Source organism: Mus caroli, unplaced genomic scaffold, assembly GCF_978045245.1.
Source record: "Mus caroli unplaced genomic scaffold, Mus_caroli_1 scaffold_7, whole genome shotgun sequence".
Lineage (NCBI taxonomy): Eukaryota > Metazoa > Chordata > Mammalia > Rodentia > Muridae > Mus > Mus caroli.
Window position 1 is genome coordinate 35967734 of NW_028227262.1, and position 26071 is coordinate 35993804.

At 45.3% G+C, this 26071-nt stretch overlaps 1 protein-coding gene across 3 annotated transcripts in view; it reads left to right on the forward strand.

Moving 5' to 3' along the window:
• Srgap3 (SLIT-ROBO Rho GTPase activating protein 3) overlaps positions 1-26071 on the forward strand; it is a 230695-nt gene that overhangs the window by 150605 nt on the left and 54019 nt on the right. For all 3 annotated transcript variants that reach the window (XM_085840189.1, XM_021165145.3, XM_029478506.2), the window contains exons 4-9: positions 1596-1658; positions 16407-16592; positions 20272-20400; positions 21714-21935; positions 23739-23840; positions 25872-26069. In XM_085840189.1, the coding sequence (XP_085696315.1) occupies positions 1596-1658; positions 16407-16592; positions 20272-20400; positions 21714-21935; positions 23739-23840; positions 25872-26069 (900 nt within the window). The remainder of the gene's footprint in view (positions 1-1595; positions 1659-16406; positions 16593-20271; positions 20401-21713; positions 21936-23738; positions 23841-25871; positions 26070-26071) is intronic.

Consider the following 26071-nt stretch of genomic DNA (forward strand, 5'->3'; position numbering starts at 1 on the left):
TTACAACTTCAGGCCAAAGGTAGAGATTACTACTAAGAAGAGGCAGGTAGGCTACCCAATACCCTGCCGTCCATTCATAGGATGGTGCCCTAGAAAAGAGTTAGTTGTCTTTAAGGGAGTTTAACTGGGGTTAGCTGTTGAGACAAAGGAGGCTGGGGACACCTGCTTTACAGTGGCTGGCCCTTGTGACTAGCTAGCCTCAGTTTGTCGTTAGTTTGTCAGAAAGGCAAGGCTGTGGGGATGGTTGGATCTTCTTTGGCCCAACCTTGTTTGTGAAGGAAGTGACTTCCATCCAGTGTCCTTTGCAGGCATGAAAATAATGCAAAAAATGTGGAGCGCCACGGTCAGTTGTTACTGGGTCCCCAAGGTCTGGGTGTGGTGGCCTGCTGAAGATTGTCTTGGTTTTGGCCTCCTCTCCCTGGTGGAATGTTTGGTTTGGGTTCCTTACTCAGTAGTATTTGGAACTGTAATTGGGAATACTTCCCTTCCTTAACCAACTCCATCCGTTAAAAAAAAAATAGAGAAAAACAAAAACAAAAACAAAAAAAGCTTTGAAGGCTGTTGGCCAGGCATCAACTCTGTGGCTGTTCAGGGAGATGCCCAGGAGTTAATGAGCTACGACTCAGCAGGTCCCATATGGTGGTTTACAGTTCTCTTGAGGAAACACAAGAACATGCCTCCAGTCCCACCAGTTCAGGCTCTGTGTACAAGTTCCTGTTTCTGAGGCGTGGCCCTGAGCATCCTATTCTCCTACTGAAAAACCTTCAATGTCTCCCAGTTCTACTCTGAATGAAGTCAGAGCCCCGTCAGCCTCCATGATATGACCCCGGCCTAGGCAAAAAGTGGTAGCTTTAGAACCCCATGTCTATAGTGAGGATGTCTTATTCTAGGAACTGGGGATGGAAGATGAATTTGTGTTCACTAGGATGCTCTGGCTACAAGTAGCAGGAGAATACAGGTTAACATGTCTTAAGCAACTAAGCCACAGAAGTAGATGGAGACTAGAGGCTAGTTCTAAGTTTTGGATTTATCAGTACTTAGATAGTAATGAAAGGAACCGGGTTCCTTTTACTCTGTCCTCCTAAAGCAACATACTCTTTCTATCTCTAGATGACTGCTGGTACCAATTTGGGCTATTTAGAGTTTTGCTCACAGTTGGTAGAAGGGCTCAAACCTTCACCTACATCACACAAGTCCTGCTTTTCTATCTCATTAAGTCAGCCCAGGACTGTATCTGCACAAAGAACAATCCATGGTTTAGAGTTAAGATGGGATGAAGTTCCCTGGAAGAACTGAGCTGGACGGACAAATGCAGACCAATGCGTGCTTCTATTAGGACATAGGGAAAGCTGGATTATAGGGAGTGAGCCCCCAGTTCCTGCTACAAACTGTAAAGGATTGGGCCATTTGAAAGGCAGCTATGAATTGAGGAGAAGAGATAATCAAATGTCTATAGAGTGTCAAGTTTCATCTTGACAGCCCAGGAAACCGTCACCCCATACTTTAAATCAAGGTGCTTTGATTTTTGGTAATTTGAGTTTGAAGGGACAACCAGACCATTTCTATGGGCTAACATGTGTTCTTCCATATTCCAGAGCAAAGAGATTGGCCTGCAGATGCATGAGGAGCTGCTGAAGGTCACCAACGAGCTCTACACGGTAAGTTCTACCCAGGACCATTGCTACTTGGTTGGGTCTCTTGTCTTTAGCTTGAGAGAGGCAGGGCAGAATCTGGCATGACAGTCATCATGAAAGTTTTTAATGGCTCATAACTTCAACTCCCTAACATTATGTTTGGGATGGGTCCTGGGCATGGTTAGTGAGTTCCAGTGTGTGAGAGAGTAATGTGATCTTCCAGACACAGGATGAGTTACTCATGAGCACAAAGGTCCTCCTTCAGTGAAGGCGAGGAACACCGGTGCGGAGTCTCCAGAGGGCAGGGATATGGACTTGGGTGCCAGGTGCCATAGGCTCCAGGCAGAGTGCTCTTCGGTGATTGTAGTCTTAGAAGGTTACACAGAGGTTGTTTAGATCCCTTTGTCCTTGTCCCTGCTCTGAGAATACCCTGAAGTGACATGGTGAGCATGCCTTACTGTTTCCAATGGAGAACATCACAGTTTAGGCCGTAGCTGACCTGGCTGCCTGCTTTGAAGCCAAAACCTAACTACACTAGAGATAGGCACTAGAACAGGATGGTTGTGGAATGGAGAGACTGCAGGGCAAGAACTGACTTTGGCTTCTGGGTAAGGACTGTGGAGAGTCTTGTAGATGGCCTTAGGGTACAGTGTTGGATAGGTCCTTCAGGTGAAATACCAGGTAGAATTGTTATGTTTGATGTACATAGAGGTTTTTTATAAAAGTCCTAATTTAACATGTAAATACATGTAGGCTGTGTGAAGGCTGTTCTCTTGTTATTACTGATTGCCTCCCAAGTGCTAGTATTGAAGGCTAAATTTACCACCACTGCCCAGCTCATATTGGATATTTCTAATAGTCAACTAGACATGACTTAGAGTCTTATGGGAAGAAAGTCTTTTTTTTTCTTTCTTTTTTTTAAAAACTTTTAATATTTTTATTACATATTTTCCTCAATTACATTTCCAATGCTATCCCAAAAGTCCCCCATAGGTGTTATTTAAATCAGGTTGGCCTATCAGCATATCTGGGGTGGATTGTTTTAGATATAAGAAGATAGTACATGGCAAGGGGGGGCACCATTTCATGGGCTGGAGCCTTAACTGTCTAAAAAAGAAGAAAGCTAGCCAAGTATAAGTGCAAGCAAGCAGTTAATAGGGGGGTATTCATCTCTCTGCTCTTAACTGTGGCAATCTACCAAGTTCCTGCCTTGATTTTGCCTCAATAATGGACTGTGACCTGAAAGTGTAAGCCCAGCAAACCCTTTCCACCCTCATGATGCTTTTTGTAGGACCTTTGACCGCAGCAACAGCAATGAAATTACAGAAATGCCTGAGCTTAAACCTACATCAAAAGAACTCCTTAATGTGCTCCAACTTTGCTCAAAACTAAAAATAAAGCTGGACCTAGTGAGGCAGAACTGTGGTCCCATCTAGTTAGGAAGCTCAGGACGGAGGGCTACAAGTGTGAGGCCTGCCCAGGCTACAGAGTATGAGCAAAGCCTGGACAACAGAGTGAGAGCTTGTCCTATAAAATATATATTATATCATATTACATTATATATGTCCTATAACATATAAAATATAATAATAAAGGTAAAGATAGGCTTGTGAGTATAGTTCAGTCATAAAACTCTTGCCCATCTTTCTCAAATGCCCTAGGTTTACCCTAGTAGTATAGAGAAAAGAGGTGAAGAGAAGGCAGACACTCTGAAGTCAGAATCTGGGTCAAATCTAATTTTTAACTGAAAAGAACAGTGAAATCCTCTCACAGTCTCTGTAGGAATTGGTTCCCAAAAGCCTCATGGATCTGAGGACTGCGGATGCTCAGGTCTCCTGTATAAAGTGTTGCCGTGTCACACATTCTCCCAGGTACTTTGAACCAGCCCCAGATTGCTTCCTACAGCAGATACGGCAGCAGTGCTACACAGACAGCTGCTTCTCTGGGTTATTTAGTGATGAGAAAATGAAAATATGTTCATGCTTAGTGTAGAGAAAACTTTCTTTTCCAATAGTCTCAGTCTTCAGTTGGTTGACTCCACAGATGTGGTGATCACGGTTAAAGAGGGCCATTTGCACTGAGGAGTCACACATGTTAAGCACGGTTAGTATGATAGGCTATATAGCGTGCTAGAGAGTCTGTGTATCAGTGATCATGACTGTTATTACTATGTCACCCTCAATGGGTGTGAAATAGGATGTTGTCTGTACTCCAAGGAGTGGGGTGAGTGATGAGTGTGTAAAGGTAGTGAATGAATGGGACTGTCTAGCTTAGAATTCTGTAGGTGACTTCCCTGCCCTGGTCATTACCCGAGCTAGGTCTTTCCTATGCTCCGTGAGTCCCTCTGTGTATAGATCACATTTCCCACAATAGTTCTGCACCACACCTCCAGGCCCAGGACCTCGCTGCTCCTGCTTAGGTCTCTAACCTTCCCTCCACCCTCCTGCTGGGCACCACATTTTGCCTGTCCTGATTTGCTTCAGGTTGCTGTGATAAAACAACCTGGCCAAAAGCAACTTGGGGAGAAGGGGATCTTTTTGGCTTACTTCCAGGTCTCAATCCATCATCGAGGGAAGTCAGGGCAGAAACTCAGGGTAGGAGCTTGAAGTGGAAACCATAGAGAACCACTGTTAACTGCCTTGCTCTCCAGATTGTTTGCTTGCTCATACTCAGCTTGCTTTCTTATACAGCCCAGACCCACCTGCCTAGGGATGATGCTGCCCACAGTGGGCTGGGCCCTCCTACATCAATCACCAATGAAGATCTTTTCTCTGACCAAGTCGAGGTTCCCTCTTCCCAGGTGACTGTAGGTTATGTTCAGCTGACAAAAAAAAAGTCACCAGGAAAACTGTTTATACTCACCCCCTCTTTTGGTATATATGTAGGAGAAGGGCCCTCAGTTCCAACAATAAATACACCATGATTGCTAACTGTAGCCTTGTACATCCATAGGTCCTGCATCCTATGAGTCTGAAATACCCCCTGAAGGCTCATATGCTAAAAGCTTGATCTGATAACACAGCTTTATTTGATGATTTTATTAGGGGGTACAGATGGAGTGGCCTGATTTCAGGAAGTAGGTCACTGAGGACATGTCCTTGAAAAGTGTCTCGTCCCTACCCCCTTTCTGTCTGTCTCTCTGCTTCCTGGTTGCTACGAGGTGAGTCACTTTGCTTCGACCTACATTCTTGACCCATGATGCTCGGTCTCACCACAAACTCACAGCAGGGGAATGGATTGGAATCTCTGAAGTTTAATATCAAATGTATGTAGAGTTCTTGTTACTTCTTAAGCACCCATGACAAGGTAGAATGCCCACTTCTACAGTGTACCATTGTGTTAGGTCCTATGAGGACTCTCAAGATGATGAAGGAGGAGGGGCATGTGTAGGTTCTTTATTATATCACTGCACCATTTTAGATAAGGGACTTGAACATACATAGATGTTTTTGGTATCTGGACACATTTATGAGGAGATATCCTGAAGCAATTACCATAGATACTGTGGGATGATCACAGCTATTTAGAAATGCAGTTTAATCCCCAAATTCAGGGCTTCCCACGGTGGCATCAAAGAACCTTGGTTGTCTGAAAACTCGAAACATTTTAGAGATGGGCTCTGTCAGCATCTTGCCCATCCTCGATGCTCCCATGGTGCGGGCTGAAGCAAAGACATGAGGAAGTGGTGTGTGGCCAGTGAGGAGTGTTAGACCTGAGCATACAGACAGGCTGGCGACAACATGAAGCAGAGCTTGAGGCTTGCTCAACTGCTTCTTAACAAATTGCCTCCAAATTCAGTGGCTTCGAAGCCACCATGTTATTTGCTTGTGAGTCTGTAGGTTAGCAATTTGAGCTGGTTCAACGGCAACCAGTCTTGTGGTGGCAATTTTCTGGATGATTAAGAAAAAGAAACCCAAAGTTAGTGGACCCTAGTACAGAAACTTCTGCTAGTAACCACTTTTGCTAATACCCCAAAGCAAGTTACAGTCAAGCCCTGGATCCCAAGATAGAAAAATAAACTCCCGCTTTTCCTGTATTCACAAAGTTAAAGCCATGCCTAGGCAATGTCTGGGTGGCCGTCACAGCCACCCAGCTTCTTGGGGCATTGGGGACCTCTTGGACTTCACCGCTAGAAGCTTCTATGTAACGTCCCAGTTATACACATCTTCCCAGCTCCCTTGTTGCCCAGTCCTAGCCTCAGGGTGTAGTAACTAAGGAATGAATGAGAGAGGAAGGGGCTGTGCAGTCAACCCTATTCTTTTCCTTCTCCATGTTCTGTGGAAGAAGTGGTCTGCTTAGAGGCCCTGAAGAAGGTCATGATGATGGTGATCTGTTCTATTGTCTGTTAACCCCGCCCCTTTCCAGCCTCCATCAGCTGTTTACAGTATAGTCTTTGATCACATATTGACTTGAAGTAAAGAAGCACACAGAGTAAGATTGTGGGCCAGGGTGGAATCCTTCCAAAGAAACAGAGACAAAGCAAATGACAAACTTCAGCTAAAATCACATTTAGGTTTTCATTGTATTTCTGGGTCATGAGATACAACTGTTGTTTTGGTAACTGATTGGTGCCCTGGTAGGCCACTTCAGCCCCTTGATTGTGTTCAGTAGCTCTGCTCTGGCTGCTGCTGCCTTGCAAGCCCTGGCAGCAGGAAGAGCGCTGTTCCTTTATTGAAAGCAGAATGACAAAAGCTTCAGGTGTCCACACCAAGCAGGAGCTAGTGACCAACAGACACAAAAACCGGAGTAATGACTATGCCATACCTTGTGCAAAGTCCAACTTGATTTGATTGTGTGCCAAGCTCAGGGGTATGAAATCCACTCTGGGCCTCCAGGAAAATATTTGTAATGATGCCTCCCTCCCAGTGGCCCTGCTCAAAGATGGGGGAATGGAGAGGGCTTCCCACTGGTAGCTCTGTATTTGACTTCTAGTCCCAGCTCTACCAGGCTCTTTGTATAGCTTTTTATTTTTACGTGTGTGTGTGTGTGTGTTATGTGATGGTACATGCATATGTGCATGCACATACATGTGCACACATGTAGAGGCCAGAAAGCAACCTCAGGTGTCATTCCTTTGACACCGTCCACTTCTTTGATACAGCATCTCTCACCAGCCTGGAGCTCACCAAGGATGCTAGGCTGGCAGGCCAAAGAGCCCCCTGTGACTTCTAGATGACATTTAAATACAACTCTTATGGTTTCTCTATGCCACTGGGCCCCCTAAATCATTTAATGCTTTCCTTTAATTTGTTCAAATCCATCCCCTTCTCCTTTTCTTTTAATTGTCTCTGTCCTGATTAATTCGTGGAAATGCAGCCTGTGTGCTGGCAAAAGCACAGGCTTTAGAGGCCCTGTTAGGAGAGCCCCTGATTCCTCTTCCCAGGAACACATGAGTATTTCCAGCTCCTCATCTGGAGATGGATGAGGAGCTCAGTGGCTATGGAGGCTATCCCAGTGCCTGCTAAGCACTGGTGTCCTGCCCCTACACTCCCTCCATTGCTAGCATCTTATTACTGGGGTCTCCTTCCAGAGCTATTTTTTTCCAATCAGTGCATATGTCCAACATGATTCACACACCCAGTTCCCAGGAGAGGGAGCCACTGTCCCTGCACACTGCCTCTTGCCATGGTCATTGTTTTTTCTTCCCCCACACATGGTACTGGCCGCAGGCTTGGCAATGGTCTGAATGCTCCGGAGGTACTGGGATTCAGTTTTGTTCTCCCCGTGATCTTTGAAAGGAGGAGGCATCATTACCACTGTATTCTGGTGGCTCTAAGGGACAGAGGGTCAGGTAGCCAGTCCAGGGTCACCCAACTGGGGAGTGGATGAGCCTGTGCCAGAGTTCCTAGGCTTAAGAGCCCAACCTGGAACTTCTAAAGGAAATATATTAACTGGTTACATAAATATATGTCAACTACAGCTGTCCCTGAGTAATTACAGGGCATTGGTTCCAGGACCCCTACAGATGCCAAGACCTGAGAACATTTAGTTCCTTTTATAAAACAGCATAGTATTTGCACAGAATCTACGCACACCCTCCTGCAACCTTCAAATCCTCTTGCTTATTATGTATTATGCCCAATGTAGGTAGACACTAGACAGACAGTTGTTATATTCTATTCTTTCGGGGATAGCAACAAGGAAAACATCTGTCCATGCTGAGTAGGGGCATGAACAGTTTCTGTCTTTGATCTGCAGTGGGCTGATCATGAGGAAGTGGAAGCCTAGGTACAGAGGGCTGACTGGACTTTCAGAGATAGACTTTGGAAGGAGGTCATATAGTTTATGTGAGCAGCAAAATTCAACCTGATGTACAAGAAGCACTCTGCAACTGCCCTGGAACTCAGCCTCACTCAGTCATTGGGTGGCTGCAGCCAGAGACCAGCATTAAAGATGCATCAGTGTTAGTCTGTCGCTTTCCCATGTATACCCAAAGGGTCCTAAGAACATTGAACAGATTCATAGCACACTAGGAATATTGGGAATCATGTTGCTTACATAAATAATTCTTCTACCAGGTGTAGGGAAGACCCTACACAGTCAACTAGCCTGGATTCTTGGTCACCCAATTCAGTGCAATGAAAGACTAGAGTTTGGACATCTGGTGGGTGTTTGTGTGTTTGTTTGCATTTCTGCCTTCATGCCACTCTGCCAATGAGGGAACATGTGATGTATGAGGTAGCTCTGTCAGGTCACCACCTGCCAGCTGAGGTCTGGGTGTTCTTTCACCTGGATGGCCTCCTCACCTCACGGCTCTGGCTACAGCCCGGGATGCTCGCTCAGTCACGGACGTGCAGGCTGCTGCTTATTTGTGTGTAGCTGATGAGATGTGATCAGACACTGAAGAGAACTCCTCCGTGGGGGTCTGACACAGTGTGAGGGAACTCGAGAAGTGAGCCAGCCTGATGAAATCGTTGAGCATCCTAAAGTCGACGGAGATGAGATGGCCTTTGACAGAGCACGAGGGGGAGAGGACACAGAGAGGAGAAATGCTGGGGAGGCAGCTACTGGCCTGTGGGAGGGGCCTGCGGCTCTGCCAGTCAGCATTGTTCAGGAATCACTGCCCTAAGCTTGGTGAGTTGGGATCAGGACTGATATGGGGAGCTGGGGAGCTGGGGTGGAAAGGAACCTGCCTTTGGGGACTCATTATTGGCAAAGGACAGGAATCTAGTGCAGACAGACTGTTTCGTTGTTTTGTGGCACTGTAACTGAGTGTCTGAGACTAGATGATCTGTTAAAAAAAAACAAAAAACTAGTGCTATTTGGTGTGAGGGTCTGAGATCTTCGAGGTCCCTGAGCATGGCATTGGCACCTGGTGAGTGCTTTCACACTGTGCCATCTGTGACAGAAAAGCAGAGGCCAAGGAAGGTCCACTACAAGTAACAAGAGGAATTGAATCTGTTGGTAAAAATTTATACTTGCAATAACGAACCCATTCTGGCAATAGTCACCTCTCAACACGATTGCATTGGGGACTAATGTTCAGATGCATTAGTCTGGGGGAGCCACTCATACCACAGTACCAACATAACATCGGTGGCTCAGGTGTATCTGGGTCTGGGGACTTGCCTATCATTTCAGGGTCTGTCTCACCAATACAGTGTGTACTTTGAGGGCAGAGGCTTTTGTCATCTGTCTTATGATCTTTTGAGGACATCAGGTGTAATCCTGGCACAAAGCTGCTTGATTAATATTTAATTACAGTGAAGTGTGGTTCTTCTACCCCTTCCAATGTACTCACTATCTCTGAGGCAGGAGAACTTTGCCTCACTTCTTCCTTCCTCTGTTCTTTCTTCTTCTCCTTCCTTATTTTCTTTCTCCCTTTCTTTCATCCATCTGTCTATCCATCCATCCATACTCTACCAATTCATTGTGCATCCATCCATCCATCCATCCATCCATCCATCCATCCATCATCTAGCTCCTTGTGGTTTTTTTTCTTCTGTGTGAGCTTCTCCTATCAATTTTGCCTCATCTTGACCTCCTGATACCGCAGTGCCACTCTCTTGTCACTATTTTAAATAAGGTCCCCAGGGTAGCATCTAATTGGTCGGGTTTAGATCATTAGCCACTATCCTTATGACCAGATTGAAATGATGTTTACCATTTGGCTGGGCCTGGGTCTCATGGCCACTGCCAGGATTGGAGGTCATGTCAATTTCCCATGAACTCCATGGACTGAAAATAATGGAGGGGAATTTGGGGGGTTTCCTCAAATAAAATCAGGAAGCTGTTCCTGGAGGAGGACTAGATGATCCCAGGCAGAGAAAAACAACAGATGTTCACTGGGGGGACAGCCGGGAGAGGAGGGGGAGGACCAGGCAATGGCACTGAGCAGTCACCTGATATTTTTCTATGCATCAGCTATTCCTCAGCCCTGTTCAGCTCCTCCTTCTCCTGGGCTAGTAGTTCTTTGTCTAAAATAGCCCATGCACACCCTCATGCACCATTCACACAGATAACAGGAACTCTTTCTTCAAAGCTTGGTTTAGTTACCACTTCCCAGGAAGCTTTCCTGTAGTGTCCAAACTCCCCACCTCACAGCTCTTACTATACCCTGTGATAGAATCCAGTATTGTCATTTATATCCCCATCACAGTGTACATTCTATTAGATTCTATATGTCTTGTAATCTGTAGTATTTTCTGGTGTATAGCCTAATATAGTGTGGGGTACATAAGAACATAAGAAGTATTTAATGACTAAGGGTAAAACTTCTTCTTATCTCCAAATGCCATCAGATCAAAGACAGAGGAAAATGGTATCTTCACCATTTTCCCTTTCTCTCTCTCTCTCTCTCTCCCTCTCTCTTTCATCTCTTTCCCTTCTACCTCTCACCCATGCATCCTCCCATTCACCTTTCCACCTATGCATCCATTCAACCATATTCATCTAATCCACCCATTTACATGTTTCTGAATGCATACAGATATACAGTGACTCCTGACGGCAGTCTGCCTGTATTCTAGCAAAGGAAAAGAGGCAAGATCCTGGTCTCGGGACTTTGCATGCCAGTAGGAACAAGACAGTCTATAGACACAAAAATAAGCGAATGAAAATAGCGATCAAGTTTTAAAGAAATCATAAGTCACTTCAGTGGGTTGTCTCAGTCAGGGTTTCTATTCCTGCACAAACATCATGACCAAGAAGCAAGTTGGGGAGGAAAGGGTTTATTCAGCTTACACTTCCACATTGCTGTTCATCACCAAGGAAGTCAGGACTGGAACTCAAGCAGGTCAGGAAGTAGGAGCTGATGCAGAGACCATGGAGGGATGTTCTTTACTGGCTTGCTTTTCCTGGCTTGCTCAGCCTGCTCTCTTATAGAACCCAAGACTACCAGCCCAGAGATGGTCCCACCCACAAGGGGTCTTTCCCCCTTGATCACTAATTGAGAAAATGCCTTACAGTTGGATCTCATGGAGGCATTTCCTCACCTGAAACCTCTTTCTCTGTGATAACTCCAGCCGTGTCAAGTTGACACAAAACTAGCCAGTACATGGGTGATCAAATAAATTGTAGGACTTCCCTTTTTTCCTAGATGTCTTTTTAATGGCTTGGTCCAGGAGTTCAGGCACACTCAAATGCTTCAGAATGCACAGAAACCTGTGCCTGGAATTGGCCCTTCTTGGGAATCAAAGTATACCTAGACTGTATCTTTTAGAGGATGTTTCCTAGCAACTGATCCTCTTGATGCCCATGTCTCCTTATGGATGCTGTTGACTTCCAGGTTGTCTGTTATCTTTTGCACTTGAATGAGAATCTGAAGGATCTTCACCACTTCCCTTCCAGGATCTGGGCATCTGGAAAGCTGTGACAGGCACATGAATACCAAGAAAGGCAGCAGAATTACTAGAAAAGGCCAGGCCTTAGGGGTCAACAGACCCAGCCTCTGGTCTCTGTTTTGTTTTGTTTTGTTTTCCCTTTTCATTTCTGATTTTATTAATTTGGATACTGTCTCTGTGCCCTCTGGTTAGTCTAGCTAAGGGTTTATCTATCTTGTTGATTTTCTCAAAGAACCAGCTCCTGGTTTTGCTGATTCTTTGTATAGTTATTTTTGTTTCTATTTGGTTGATTTCAGCCCTGAGCTTGATTATTTCCTGCCATCTACTCCTCTTGGGTCTATTTGCTTCTTTTTGTTCTATTGCTTTCAGGTGTGCTGTCAAACTGCTAGTGTAAGCTCTCTTCACTTTCTTTTTGGAGGCACTCAGAGCTATGAGGATTCCTCTTACTATTGCTTTCATTGTGTCCCATAAGTTTTGGTATGATGTGTCTTCATTTTCACTAAATTCTAAAAAACCTTTCTTCCTTTCTTTCTTCCTTTCTTTCTTCCTTTCTTCCTTCCTTCCTTCCTTCCTTTCTTTCTTTCTTTCTTTCTTTCTTTCTTTCTTTCTTTCTTTCTTTCTTTCCTAAGTTATCATTGAGTAGAGCATTGTTCAGCTTCCATGTGTATCTCTGATTTCCATTGTTTTTGTTGGTATTTAAGACCAGCCTTATTTTGTGGTGATCTGATAGGGTGCATGGGATTATTTCAGTCTTCTTGTATCTGTTGAGGCCTGTTTTGTGACCAATTATATGGTCGAGTTTGGAAGGTACCATGAGGTGCTGAAAAGAAGGTATTCTTTTGATTTAGGATGAAATGTTGTATAGATCTCTGTTAGATCCATTTGGTTCATAACTTCTGTTAGTTTCACTCTGTCTCTGTTTAGTTTCTGTTTCCATGATCAGTCCATTGCTGAGAGTGGGGTGTTGAAATCTCCCACTATTATTGTGTGGAGTGTGATATGTGCTTTGAGCTTTGGTAAAGTTTCTTTTATGATGTGGGTACCCTTGCATTTGGAACATAGATGTTCAGAATTGAGAGTTCATCTTGGTAGATTTTTCCTTTGACCAGTATGAAGTGTCCTTCCTTATCTTTTTTGATAACTTTTGGTTGAAAGTTGATTTTATTTGATATTAGAATGGCTACTCCTGCTTGTTTCTTGGGGCCATTTGCTTGAAAAATTGTTTTCCAACCTTTTCTCTGAGATAATGTCTGTCTTTGTCATTGAGGTGTGTTTCCTGTATGCAGCAAAATGCTGGGTCCTGCTTACGTATCCAGTCTGTTAGGCAATGTCTTTTTTTGAGGGGAATTAAGTCCATTGATGTTAAGAGATATTAAGGAAAAGTGATTGTTATTTACTGTTATTTTTGTTGTTAGAGGTGGAATTATGTTTGTGTGGCTATCTTCTTTTGGATTTGTTGAAAGATTATTTGCTTGTTTTTGTCTAGGGTGTAGTTTCTCTCCTTGTGTTGGTATTTTCCATCTATTATCCTTTGTAGGGCTGGATTTATGGAAAGATATTGTGTAAATTTAGTTTGTCATGGAATATCTTGGTTTCTTTGTCTTGGTAATTGAGAGTTTTCCTGGGTATAGTAGCCTGGGCTGGCATTTGTGTTCTCTTAGGTTGTATATGACATCTGCCCAGGATCTTCTGGCTTTCATAGTCTCTGGTGAGAAGTCTGGTGTAATTCTGATAGGTCTGCCTTTTTATGTTTCTTGACCTTTTTCCCTTACTGCTTTTAATATTCTTTCTTTGTTTAGTACATTTGGTGTTTTGATTATTATGTGGTGGGAGAAATTTCTTTTCTGGTCCAGTCTATTTGGAGTTCTGTAGGCTTCTTGTATGTTCATGGGCATCTCTTTCTTTAGGCTAGGAAAGTTTTCTTCTATAATCCTGTTGAAGATATTTACTGGCCCTTTAAGTTTGGAATCTTTGCTCTCTTCTATACCTATTATCTTTAGGTTTCATCTTCTCAGTGAGTCCTAGATTTCCTGAATGTTTTCAGTTAGGAGATTTTTTTGCCTTTTGCAAAAAAGGACATATGCCCCACCCTAGTGTATAGCTTCTGAAGGCCAGTCACTATACACATCTGTTTATAAAGTACCTATACCTCCCCCGTCCAAACATCACTAGGGGAGCATGAAGACACCCATCCTCTCCATAGACACCAAGGATGTTACAGGATAGTTGGGACTCCAAGTTCTTCTGAAGTCCTGTGGACTTTAGGATCCTGTCATCCCTTTGTATAGTGGAGAAAGCATAATAAGAGGGACCTACAACCCTGTGCTCATTAGACTCAGACAGTGGGGTCAGACATCTTGGCTTTGAACCTTCACTCCAGCAGTGCTAGTGTTTTGACCTCAAGGAAGATGACTGAAGTGTTTTTAGGTCCTCCCTATAAATCAGAGATCACAGGTGCCTTTTCATGGTTTTTGTTTTTTTGTTTGGTTTGGTTTGGTTTGGTTTTTTGTTTGTTTGTTATTGATGAGAAATACTGTGGTGGATGTGGGTGCTTAGATCAAGGTTCATCATGTAGGAGGTGCTCAGTAAGCCTTATGTGACATTGCTGTTTAAACTGATGTCCCACTGTCTCCAAGAGTGTGCTAAGAATGGCTTGAAATGCTCCTTCAATGGATGCAGATAATATAAAGATGCTTGTAAACTTTGAAGTACCAGGCAAGCTTAAATACAACTTTACATGTCCTGAACTGGAACATCAAGTAGACTCTTGTAGGCTATTGAACTAAATTCTTACCCTACTGAAGTCTGTGTTTCAGGTCCAGTTGGTTCTGGGTATCTGTCTGTTTTGCACCTGTGGAAATATTCAGAAAGAAAAGTCTACACTGAGCATGAACAGACTTTCTTCTTACAATTATTCTCAGTAACTGTAGTATCTACTTACATAACATTTGCATTCCATTAAATATTGTACGTGACCTAGAGATGACTTAAAGCCTACAGAAGGACACACTTAGGCTTTGTGCAGTTGTAGTACTGTTTATATAAGAGACTTGAACATTTGCAGATTTTGGCATCCATGAGGCAGACTGAGAACCAGCCCTTCATGAATACCAAAGGATAACTGTAATTAAATAAAGGCAACAATTGAGGGTTCTGGCATAAATCAACTCATTTCTGAGAGGCCTCTAAATACACTCTTCAGTGGCAGCTGTCTGCCATGTCACCATGTGCAATTGGGTTCCCTGTTATCTTTGGGACCAGCCATCAATGGGATCATAGACAGTTGAGCCCCAGGTTCTTGAGTTTTATTCTTCATGCATGGGAGTTTTAGAACAGCCCAGGAAGGATCCTGGGAAGTTTGGCTTGTAGGGCATAGGAGGAGCATTGTGTGACTCAAGGGTGTGTGTGTGTGAAAAATTGAGGTAATGGCAGGGGGTGGGTGGGGTGGGAGGAAGAAACTGAGGCAGAGGAAAACATGGGAAGCGGAACACCCATCTGGGATGTTGCCCTGGTGCAGTTAGACAGATGCACATGTGGATGACTGAGCAGAAGATCTAGCATGGTGTTTCTCAACCTTTCCAGTACTGTGACTGTTAATACAGTTCCTCGTGTTGTGGTGGCCCCCCCACCATCAAATTATTTTCATTGATACTTCATAACTGTAATTTTGCCACTGTTATGAATTATTATGCAAATATATGATATGCAATAGGTGGTCCCTGTGAAAAGATCTTTCATACCCAAAGGGTTTGACACCCACGGGTTGAGAAGCATTGAGATCTAGACACACGTAGAAATGCTTCTCCCACCCCAATGAATTACCCAGTGAGGATGATAAGTTGATGCTGAGATAAACAGACCTGGAAAGCTGAAGTAGAAAAGTTGATGTAGCAACTTTCTTCACTGAACCCAGGAAGGGTGTGTGTGTATGTGTGTGTGTGTGTGTGTGTGTGTGTGTGTAGATACAAGCAGCAGAAGCTGAATGCCTCTGAGCAGAGAGGGATTGTGGAGCATCGGAAGGGACAACTGCAGTAGGTGCTACCAACTCTTGATTATCTTCAACTCTTGCTGTGAACCACAGCCTAAAGACCCTAGGAACAACAGGACCTTGTCGCTCACCTGGAAGGCTGCACTCATTCCTTCTGGCCACTAGATGTCAAACGCGTACCACTGACAATATTTTCTGGGCTGTGGGCTTTACAAAGAGTGTCCTGGAACTGGCATACTGGAGTGGATGAGATCAGTGAGAAGTGGGTTCTCAAAGCCCTGGGGGAAACTACTAAAGTGAGCCCTGTCGGGTGGGCTGCAGAGGAGTCTCCATCAAGATCTGAGAGGAAGCGCTGGCTACGTGTCTCATTCATAGGGTGCTTTGTAAGCTTGGAAAGGTTTCAGGATGAAACTTCAGGCTCAGAATTCCCCCTGTTATAATCATATCCTGTTTTGTAATAGAAGCTGAGTAGCAGAGTGCAATTTGCTTTGTTGGAATTCTTTGTATAGCTAAGGTTGAATGTATTCCAGGGACCACAGAGTATCTGTTAGGTTATGTAACAGGGCCGTGTGCAAAGCCCGTTTTAGGGCTTTTCCATTGACTTCAGGGTGGAGATAAGGAAGAAGGATACACGGATCACATCTGGCAGGACTAGAGAGGATGGCCATCAAGAACCTGGCTTACCATATCACTTGTAGGTTGTTGTGGCTCTTCTTAATTTTTTGTTTATTAGCTCATGCTTGACACTTAGTAGGGCCTCAGTGATGTGATGATGATAATGAAGATGAGGGTGATGATGATGTCAGTCACGATAAAACTGGTACAGCTGAGGAGCATCTTCATTTCCAGCCCTAAGGGACTCTGTGCAGAAGTAAAGAGGCTAAGGTGAATGTGTGATGGGAAAGCAAGGGTTCTGTGGCCCTTGGGGTGGAGCCAGGGACCACAGAATGTACCGTGCTGAGCCATAATGGCCTATTGGTTTCTTGTACGCATTGTCCTCAGGTCATGAAAACCTACCACATGTACCATGCAGAGAGCATCAGTGCAGAAAGCAAGCTGAAGGAGGCTGAGAAGCAGGAGGAGAAACAGTTTAACAAGTCAGGAGAGCTGAGCATGAACCTGCTCCGGCACGAGGACAGACCCCAGCGCCGCAGCTCCGTGAAGAAGATTGAGAAGATGAAGGAGAAGGTGAGTGAGAGGAATGGGGCCAAGCACGGAGAGGAGAGCGGTGCTCTCAGCCCCTCCTCCTTCTCATGAAGGATGAAGGAGCCTGGCCTGGTTCCATTTGTGTGGCTGGGATAAAACATCCTGACAAAAAGCAACTTAATGGAGAAAGAGTTACTTTAACTCACACTTACAGTCTGTGACAGCAGGGACATCCAGGGAGCAGGCCCTGAAAATGGTTACTCATATTACATCCACAATCAAGGGCAGAGAGGATGGAACACATGTGCTCACATGATTGCTTGCTTATGCTAAGCTAGCTCGATTCACTTAACAAAGTTCAGGACCCAGCCAGTGAGGTGGTGTCACCACATTCAGGGTGGGTCTTCCCATTTCACGTCACTCAGTTAAGACAGTCTCCTCTAGACGTGTCCAGAATCCAACCCAATGTAGACAGTTCCTCATTGACACTCTTTTCCTGGCAATTCTGGGTTGTCAGGTTAACATTTAAAGTCGTCACAAGTCTGTTGTGAAGTTGCCATTGCCGTGTCAAAGACCATAGTTTCAGAATCACTGTGTATGGGTACTGCAAGGCTTTTTGTAGGCATGGTGGAGAGAGCTCAGGATTTGGAGCCTGGAGTTTATTCATTTGTTTACTTGTGTACATTATATGCAAGTGTGTGCACAATTGTATGCAGATGTGGTCCTCCCGTTTTGTGGCTATGTAGAGGCCAGAGGGTGACATCAAATACCTTCCTCTATTGCACTCTGCCTTCCTGTTTGAGACAGGGTCTGTCTATGAACCTGTAGTTCATTGGCTAGACTGGCTGTCCATCAAGCCCCCAGGAGTCTCCTGTCTCTGCCCCTCCGCCAGCCCTGGGGTTATAGACCTACATTCAGTTTTCACATGGATGTCAGGGATCCAAACAGGTCTTTATGCACACACAGCCACCACTTCACCCACTGAGCCCTCTCTGCAGCCTCTGAGCTGGGGTTTTAAATGCTACATTAACACTGATCCCTGAGTTTCAGTTGTTTGGCTCTGATAAATTGATAATGGCTGCCCAGGATGCTCTATTGAGGATTCTGAAGCTATATCAAGGCTTAGCTGAAAAGGTGCTGAGATCGGTTAATGATGTCTGCTATGGCCAGGGAGTTTTGAAGGGCAGGACCCATCTGTGACTTCTAACTCTCCTTTCTTCTTCAAAAGCTATGATCTTCTTGCTGAATCTCTATATCCATCTATTCCCCAGCACCAGAAAACATTTGCAGAGTTCTTCTATATGCCAGCCACTGTGTCTGATGTTTATCTGCTCTTCCATGGGCCTAATTCTATGATTATAGGATCTTTTAGAAATTACAGACTGGATGGGAACAAAACCCAATAGAACCTGGGTAAACAGGGAAGCATATAAAAGTGCGTGTGTGTGTGTGTGTGTGTGTGTGTGTGTGTGTGTGTGTGCATGTCCTGGTATAATTTTTGAAATTGAGGAAAACCCAAAATCCAGACAAAGATGTAATACCAAAATGGGCAATAAAGTTGAATAGACATTTCTTTTTTTAATATTTTATGTCTATGGGTGTTTTGTCAACATGTATATATACACCCACTTGTATACCTGGTGCCCTCAGAGACTAGAAGAGGATTCATATCCCCTGGAACTGCAGTTATAAGCAGTTGTGAACCACCATGTGGGTGCTGGGAATCAAACCTGAGTCCTCTAGAAGGACAGCCACTGATCTTACCTCTTGAGCCATCTCTTTGACGTCTGAATAGACAATCCTTAGGATCCTGTCTAGGTGGTCTGTAAATGCAGAGCGGTCTGCGTGGCATCATTAAGGATGAAGGAAATGTAAACAAAAACCATATCTCAATAGTGCTTCACAAGCCACCAGAAGGACCACAATAACAAAGGCTGGCAGGAAGAAGCAGGGATACAGATGTGGAAATCAGGGAACCTTGCACCAGTGTCAGGGGCAGGATGTGTATGTGGGTGGTTCTGTCACTGTGGAAAGCCATCTGGTTGCTCTTCAGTGGACCAGGCTACCACGTGTCTCAGTAGCACCTCTCCTGGGTGTCTGCCCCTGGGGCATGAAAACATATTTGTATAAAAATTTGTATGTGAATGTTCACAGTAGCACTGTTCATCGTACCCAAAAGATGAAAACTACTTGAATGGAACTCAATCATGAAAAGGAATGAAGTCCTGATACAAGCCACAATGTGGATGGACCCCAAAGAAGTGAAAGAAGCCAGACACAAAAGGCCACATGCTCTACAAAATAACTTATGTAAAATGTCCGGAATAGACACCCCGAGAGACACAGGAAGTAGATTGGTGGTAGTCTGAGGAATCGGAGGAGAATGAGAGTGTGGCTGTTCACTGGGGCAAGGTTTCTCTCCAGAGGAAGTGCCTGGGTGGAAAGATACTGGCTAAGATTGTAGAGGCTCATTCCTGGTGTAGTCATATGCTAATTAGCAACTTGGCTCCTGGACAAGCCACTTTTCTTCTTGAGTTCTCATTTCCTTGCCTATAAATAGATGAGTTCAGCTAAGATGCCATGACTGTCCTTTTCAATTCTAAAATGAACTCAGTCCAGGAAAGTGGTCCCAAGGTCACAGTGAGTCCCTAGATAGGGTCAAGAGTATCCAGACTGTGTGGATGGGTGTCTAGCTGTTACTGGATGTGAGCTCCAGCAGACATATGCTGAATGATCCCTGAGTAAGAGGATCTAGGAGCAAGTCAGAGGAGATGCCGGAGGACAATTTCAAGGTTGGCCGTGGAACTGGTATACTCCAAAGCTAAATCTCACAAGGAATGAGGAATGGAAAGGAGCAGCTAGCATGTTTTCTTTAAAGAGACCCTGCACCAAGACGCCTCAGTCTGAAAGGGCAGTTATCCATTGTGCCTTCTCTTGTTCCTCCCTTCTGGGCTGGCTAAGCATAAAAGCGGCTTTGCCAAGATTCTCTACCCTGTTCGTCCTTTCATTCAGACCCAGACTCTCTCATTCTTTTCTGCTTTTTCTCCTCCTCCCTTTCCCCCTCTTCTTAAAAGTGATCCAAGACTTGCTTAGTCAGTCTGGTTTGGGTGCCTCAGATCCATGACCCACAAGCAAGACAGGTCACGTCACTGACTTTGTGGAATTCGCTTTCTTGTGTGGATGCTAACCATCAACAAATAAACCAAGAGCTTCTGACAGGACAGAGCAGGGGAGCAGAACAGAGATGGGAGAGATGCATAGCAGACAGGGCCAACATCAGGAGCTTGGTAAGGTCCTGAGTGACATCAGGAACAGCTTGCTTAGAGGCTTGGGTGTGTGACTCCAAAACATCTGAAGGACTCAAAGCAGAAATGCACTTGGTCTCTGAGGATGGACAAAATGGTTGCGTGAGAAACGGCAGATATACAGAGAAGGGGCTGGAATGGTGATCTGGAGTGCTAGCCAGAAGCCGAGTCTTTGGAAGCCCATGGAGGGTACTGAGGGTGGAGTGTCTTACCTACACCCCACTGGTAGAGACCACCTGGAGGTCTGACAAGTGATCAAGTATATTGCTGAGTTCAGGATCCAACAGCACAGCCTTGGTACAGAAACATCCCATAAGTAGGAGGTGGGACTCATTTCCAGATGGTTCACATAGAAATCATCAATCATTTATGACCCTGATAGGCTGGGCTCTGATGGCTATGTCTTCTCCCTACAGAGGCAGGCCAAGTATTCTGAGAACAAGCTCAAGTGCACGAAGGCCCGGAATGATTACCTGCTGAATCTGGCAGCCACCAATGCAGCTATCAGCAAATACTACATCCATGATGTCTCTGATCTCATCGATGTGAGCAACCTGGGTGGCCTGGGGCTGGGTGAGGGTTTCACGCAGGCTGCAACATCTTATCAGCTAGAGCAAGTCTGGGAGTAGGTGGGAACCTATCTAGGCTGGTGCTTCTCACAAGCTGGGGGGAGATGGAGCTGGCCATGGTCCTTAACTGACAAGTGGGTTGGCCAAGCTTTTGTAACCCTGCTAGAGAGGATAAGGGCTGGAAGTGTTTGGGGTTGGGGTATGAGCTAATTCATGCTTACACTTTCTGTAGATGGAAGTGAACTCTGGTGGACTCCCCATAGCTTGATTAGTTAGATACACAATACCAACCTCCAAAGTCCTCCCTTCTGTACCAGGGCCTCTGCTAGGTGTGAGAGCACAGGGCAAAAGTGTATACAGTTTGCACTCTTAGAGGCTGCTGGTATGGAAGAGAAGGAGGCCATTAATTCAGAACCCTTGTTGAGTCCAGCCACCATGGGAAAGCCATTGGGAAGTTCTCCTGGGAAGAATGAGTTTGAACACTGAAGGGCAGAACACTGACAGTGGGTAGCTGGCTGTGCAGGGCACCCTGGAGAGCATCAGGCTTAAAGAAGGATATTGTGAGTAGCAGTGATGGGAGATAATGTCTTAGAGCCAGGACTGTTTCTCTGTCTCCCCTTCCATGATAAATGGAGAATCCATTTTTGTAGGTGTGCAGTAGTAGGTTTGGTAGTGGCCGCTGGATTCTTTCCCTCTAACCCTATGTATTCTATTCTGGAAGCCAGGGCATGGGGTTTGGGGGCAGCAATCTGCTCAGCCTTCCAATGGCCTAAGGCTAGCCCCCTCCTCTTCCCTAGCTCTCAGCTTTTAGCTTTTAGCCTTTATGCCTTTTTACTTGCCAAATGATTATTGAGCACCTACTGTGGACTAGGGCTTAAAGCTCAGCAGTGGGGGGCAAGAGCCAGCAAGCCCCTTGGAGCATACCTGCCTAAAGCACATTACTAGACAATTCCAAAGCCAAGTGGCAAGGGTCACAGTGAGGGAAGCAGAGGGCATGTAGATGTCTGACCAAAACCCAGTATGGAGAACATTGAGGAAAACTCCCAGAACGAAATGGGCTATAAGTTTAATGGCAAATGGAGAACATTCCAGGCAGAGAGCATGCTTGGAGGTAAGACTGTGTTGAGAGCCCGGGGAGATGAAGGAGGCTCTGTTGGTACCCACATTTCATCTCTGAGCTCCCGCTGAGGGGTTTGATATGGCTTGTTCAGTGCGCTGCAATGGAAGGTGATCATAGGTCCCCACACCGGCTCTCACCTGTACGCATCTGTCCTCTGCCTCTCCCCAAGTGCTGTGATTTGGGCTTTCACGCCAGCCTGGCCCGCACCTTTCGGACCTACCTCTCAGCAGAATATAACCTGGAGACCTCTCGCCATGAGGGCCTGGACGTCATAGAGAATGCAGTGGACAACCTGGACTCCCGGAGTGACAAGCACACAGTCATGGATATGTGCAGCCAGGTCTTTTGCCCTCCACTCAAGTTTGAGTTCCAGCCCCACATGGGGGATGAGGTAGGCTTCCTGCCAGAATCTTGCATAATGAGTCCAGTTTCCATTACCATATGAAAGTACCTGAACCTGAATACGTAGTGGTTCTCAACCGGTGGGTCATGACCCCTTAAGGGTTCACCAATTCTCTCACAGAGGACCCCTAAGACCATCCTACCTATCAGATATTTGCATTAGAAGTCCTAACAGGAGCAAATTACAGTTGTGAATTAGCAATGAAGATAATTTTATGGTGGGTGGGGTCACTGTGACATGAGGAACTGTATTAAAGTTGTACCATCCAGAAGGTTGAGAACTACTGAGCTAGAGGCCTCTTCAGTTTAGATACAGGAAAGCTAGGAGTTCTAAAAGCATGGTGCCGGTATCTGCTTGTCAACTTGTGAAGACTGTCCTGCTGTAAAATGACATGGATATCATTCTGCAAGACAGAACAAACATGTAGCTCAGGTCGGTCTTTCTTCTGCTTCTGATAAAGCCACTACTGCTGCTGCGGCAGCCATACCCTCAGCGCCTCGTCGAAACCTAGACACTTCCTGGCAGCCCACTTCCGAATACTATTTTCACAGGACTTTGAGAATGAGTTTCCCATGCCTCAAATTTGGGAGAAGGGCGTGTTAACATCCTAGCTACTACTTCTGTTCTTTCCCATGCTCCTAGTGCATTGTGGGAGGAGAAAAAGCCTGAGCACATAGGCCGTTATTTACCTCAGTGGCCTAGGGTCATCTCTTAACTCATGAGCTTCTTCAGATGATCTCCTTGTCTTGTTTGCTAACGTCCCCTACCTACAGAATTGTAGGACCTTGGCTTTCCTTAGACCCCCCTCCTAGGTGTGTTTAGGAAACTTCAAGGATGCTCTAGTCTTCCTAGAAATAGTCTCCTGTATCCTTGGACCTTAGATGGCCTCATCTGACACCCCTTCCAATACTGTGAGCCTCTGACGCACCAGACAATTGACTTTCCTTCCATGCTTGTGCTGTCCAGACCCCAACTGAGGTCTGGAGAGGAAAACAAAGTCACAGGTAGTAACAGCTTTGGAAGGGAAGACCCTGAAAGAATAGTGCAGCCACTCTTTGTTTCTGTGGGTGACTACTTCCAGGGCACTGGTGGTATCTGAATTCAAGGGTACTGAAGCTCCTCACATAAGAACACTATACAAAGAACTTGTGCATATCCTCCTGTATACTTGAAATCGCCTCTGCATTACTTAGCATTCCTAACACTATGCAAATGTTGTGCACAGTTGTGTTGTATTGTTTAGGGGGCAATAAGAAAATGCCTGCCTACATTCAGTCCAGAGATTTTTACCCCCCTCCTATATATACTTTCTGGCCTTGGTTGGCTGAATTTGTGGACATGCCGTTTGTAGACAAGACAGACCAACAATGTGATTGTCACAGTTGTCTCTGGTGCATCTTTACTCATTCCTGATAGTGACAGGAGCACTTGTCAACTGCTTCTGGTTCACTGTGCTCACTACTGTCTGTTCAAGCAGTTACTTTCATTCCACAACTCCCTGCCTTGCAACTGATTAGTCTGGCTTGCTAAGATTATGTCAAAGGTCTCTTCAAGCCCACAGTGACTATGCAAATATGACTAAAGAACCACGCTGGCGACAGCAGGAGGGTAGATGCTAGAGTAAGAGGACCCTAGCTCCCATCTGGTACTGCCTTTGCTGTGTCCAACACGGGTGACCCAGGGCAGACTACTTGGCCTTGCTGGACCCGTGTCCTGGGCTCTGGATGGAATGTTAATGATAGCCCCCACCCTGGTTCCACGGATCTGCAATGACAGAGTTCCTTTCTGCAGGTTTGCCAGGTCAGTGCACAGCAGCCTGTCCAGACGGAGCTGCTCATGCGGTACCACCAGCTGCAGTCCAGGCTGGCCACTCTCAAGATTGAGAACGAAGAGGTGAGTGAGCTGCTGCCCTGCGTCTAGTTTCTTTGCGCTTGTGCAGTGGAGTCTCATGCCCTGGGCTATGTAGAAAATGATGGCTCATTGGTGGGAGACTATATAACCACACAGCCCACCTGCACTAAGAATATTTAGTGCCCTAAAGGATGCTTACAAGACCTCAAGTGGAAGGGAAACAAGAGAAAGCCGGACTCTATGTTTAGAACGATTGCAGATTTGCAGGCTTAGAATGCTTGGGAAAATGTTTTCAAATGTGAGCCTTGGCTCCATCTCAGCCGTAGAGTGACTGGTGCTTACTACTGAGTTGATGCTTTTCTGCTTCACTCTCTGCTATAAGTTTTGGTTCTCATCATCAGGAGTCAGAGTTAATATTTAAAATCACACAATGAAATAGGTAGTCCAGGCCACCCTAAATGTATTGTGGATTTTCAAACCCCAGGGAGTGGGTCAGCCTCACCAGTCCAGGGTTCCTCCCATATTGCTGAGTGGCATGGTATCACACTGTGCTGGCCCATTCGGACATAGACTGAAGAAGCCAGGCAGGCAGTGTCAGAGGAAAGATGTCAGCCAACCCTGGGGCCCTGAAGAAAGGACCCCAGGATGTGGGCAGTGCCATTCAAGGTGGTGTGCAGTCAAGGTGGAAGGTGAGGAGGCCACTGTCTTCAAATGTCATGAAGGCTATCCTGGACAATAGGGACAGTTGTGCTTGGAATCGCTATAGAGGGCAGAGCTAGGACAGAGCTGAGCTGACACAAATCGAAGCAGGCCTGGGGAAGGTCACAGGAAGACAAACCAACATGTTTTTTAAACCTGGCAAGACAGATACAGCAGGCAGACAGAATGCGTCCTTTCTTTCTGCTTATCTTCTGTCTCCCCACCACCACCATAAAGGATGTTTAATGGTTTACATGTATAATGCCATTAATGAGATTTAAATGGAAATCAGGGCCACAGGGAGGAGACGGAGGCACACAGCCCTCTCTGTGAGCTGTGGGTGGACTTGGATATGCTTGTCCTTGAATCAGTTTCCTGTCTGTCTATGTTGGAAAAAAATCTTTGATTTTGATGTATTCACTCATTTGTCCATTCAACAAGTATTTATTTATGTGGTATTTATTCACATAATACATGCTAGACATTATTCTAGATAGAGAGTAAATTAGGGGAACATGGCCTCATAGGTCTTCCTCTTTCTGATGAGAAAACTAATTAAAATAGGAAGACCAATGAGTGACTGCATGTGGAGAAACATTGAACCATGAGTGCTATGGTATGAAGACATCAGGAGCCTGACACCATTAGGAGGTGACATTTCAGCTGAGAAAAATAAGAGAGACACTAAGTGTCAATGATCTTATAATAAATAGAGTCAGATTGTTTTGCCAGTGACCCCTTTGGACTGACCTACCTCTGGGATATGGAGTCTGCCACTGAGACCCCCTTCATCCCAGGGCTTCTGTGAGACTGAGGTCCTCAAACCCTGCTCCTGTCATCTCTGTGGTGTGTGGTTCCACTGTGCCTTAGGATGGAAACAAGTGTTCCAACTAAATCCTGTGGCAGTGAACTAACTTCCCCAAGGTTCTGTCTCCCAGAAGATCACACCCACTATTAGATGACCTCTTCCTCCATGAATGAGGGAAAACATGAGAGAATTTCTGTTGATTTCCATGTTCAAGTGGCATCCCTCTAGCTCCCAGGAGAAGTCTCGTTTAGGTTCCTCTAACCAGACCAGAGAAAGAAGCCTAGAAACTTGACTCCATCATCCTCATGACATTCCTCAGCAGAAGCAATCCATTAAATGACCTTAGATTGGGCAATCTGGTTTCTTAGCCTGCCAGTTACTTGGTCTTGGACCAATGACCAATTCACATCACTGTTTATGTCAATATAAGAAGATCAGCCATCTTGTCCTGTGTACCTTCTAGAGATGTTAAGTAAAAGAACAAAGAGATTCTCAGGAAAAGGACTTAGTGGTGTCAGAGGCATGATGAAATAAAGTGTATTTGTGGATATACTGTTTTTCCCTAGGTTCGGAAAACCCTGGATGCCACCATGCAGACCTTACAGGACATGCTGACTGTGGAAGACTTCGATGTCTCTGATGCCTTCCAACACAGCCGATCTACAGAGTCCATAAAGTCAGCTGCTTCTGAGACCTACATGAGCAAAATCAACATCGCCAAAAGGAGAGCCAACCAGCAGGAAACAGAAATGTTTTATTTTACAGT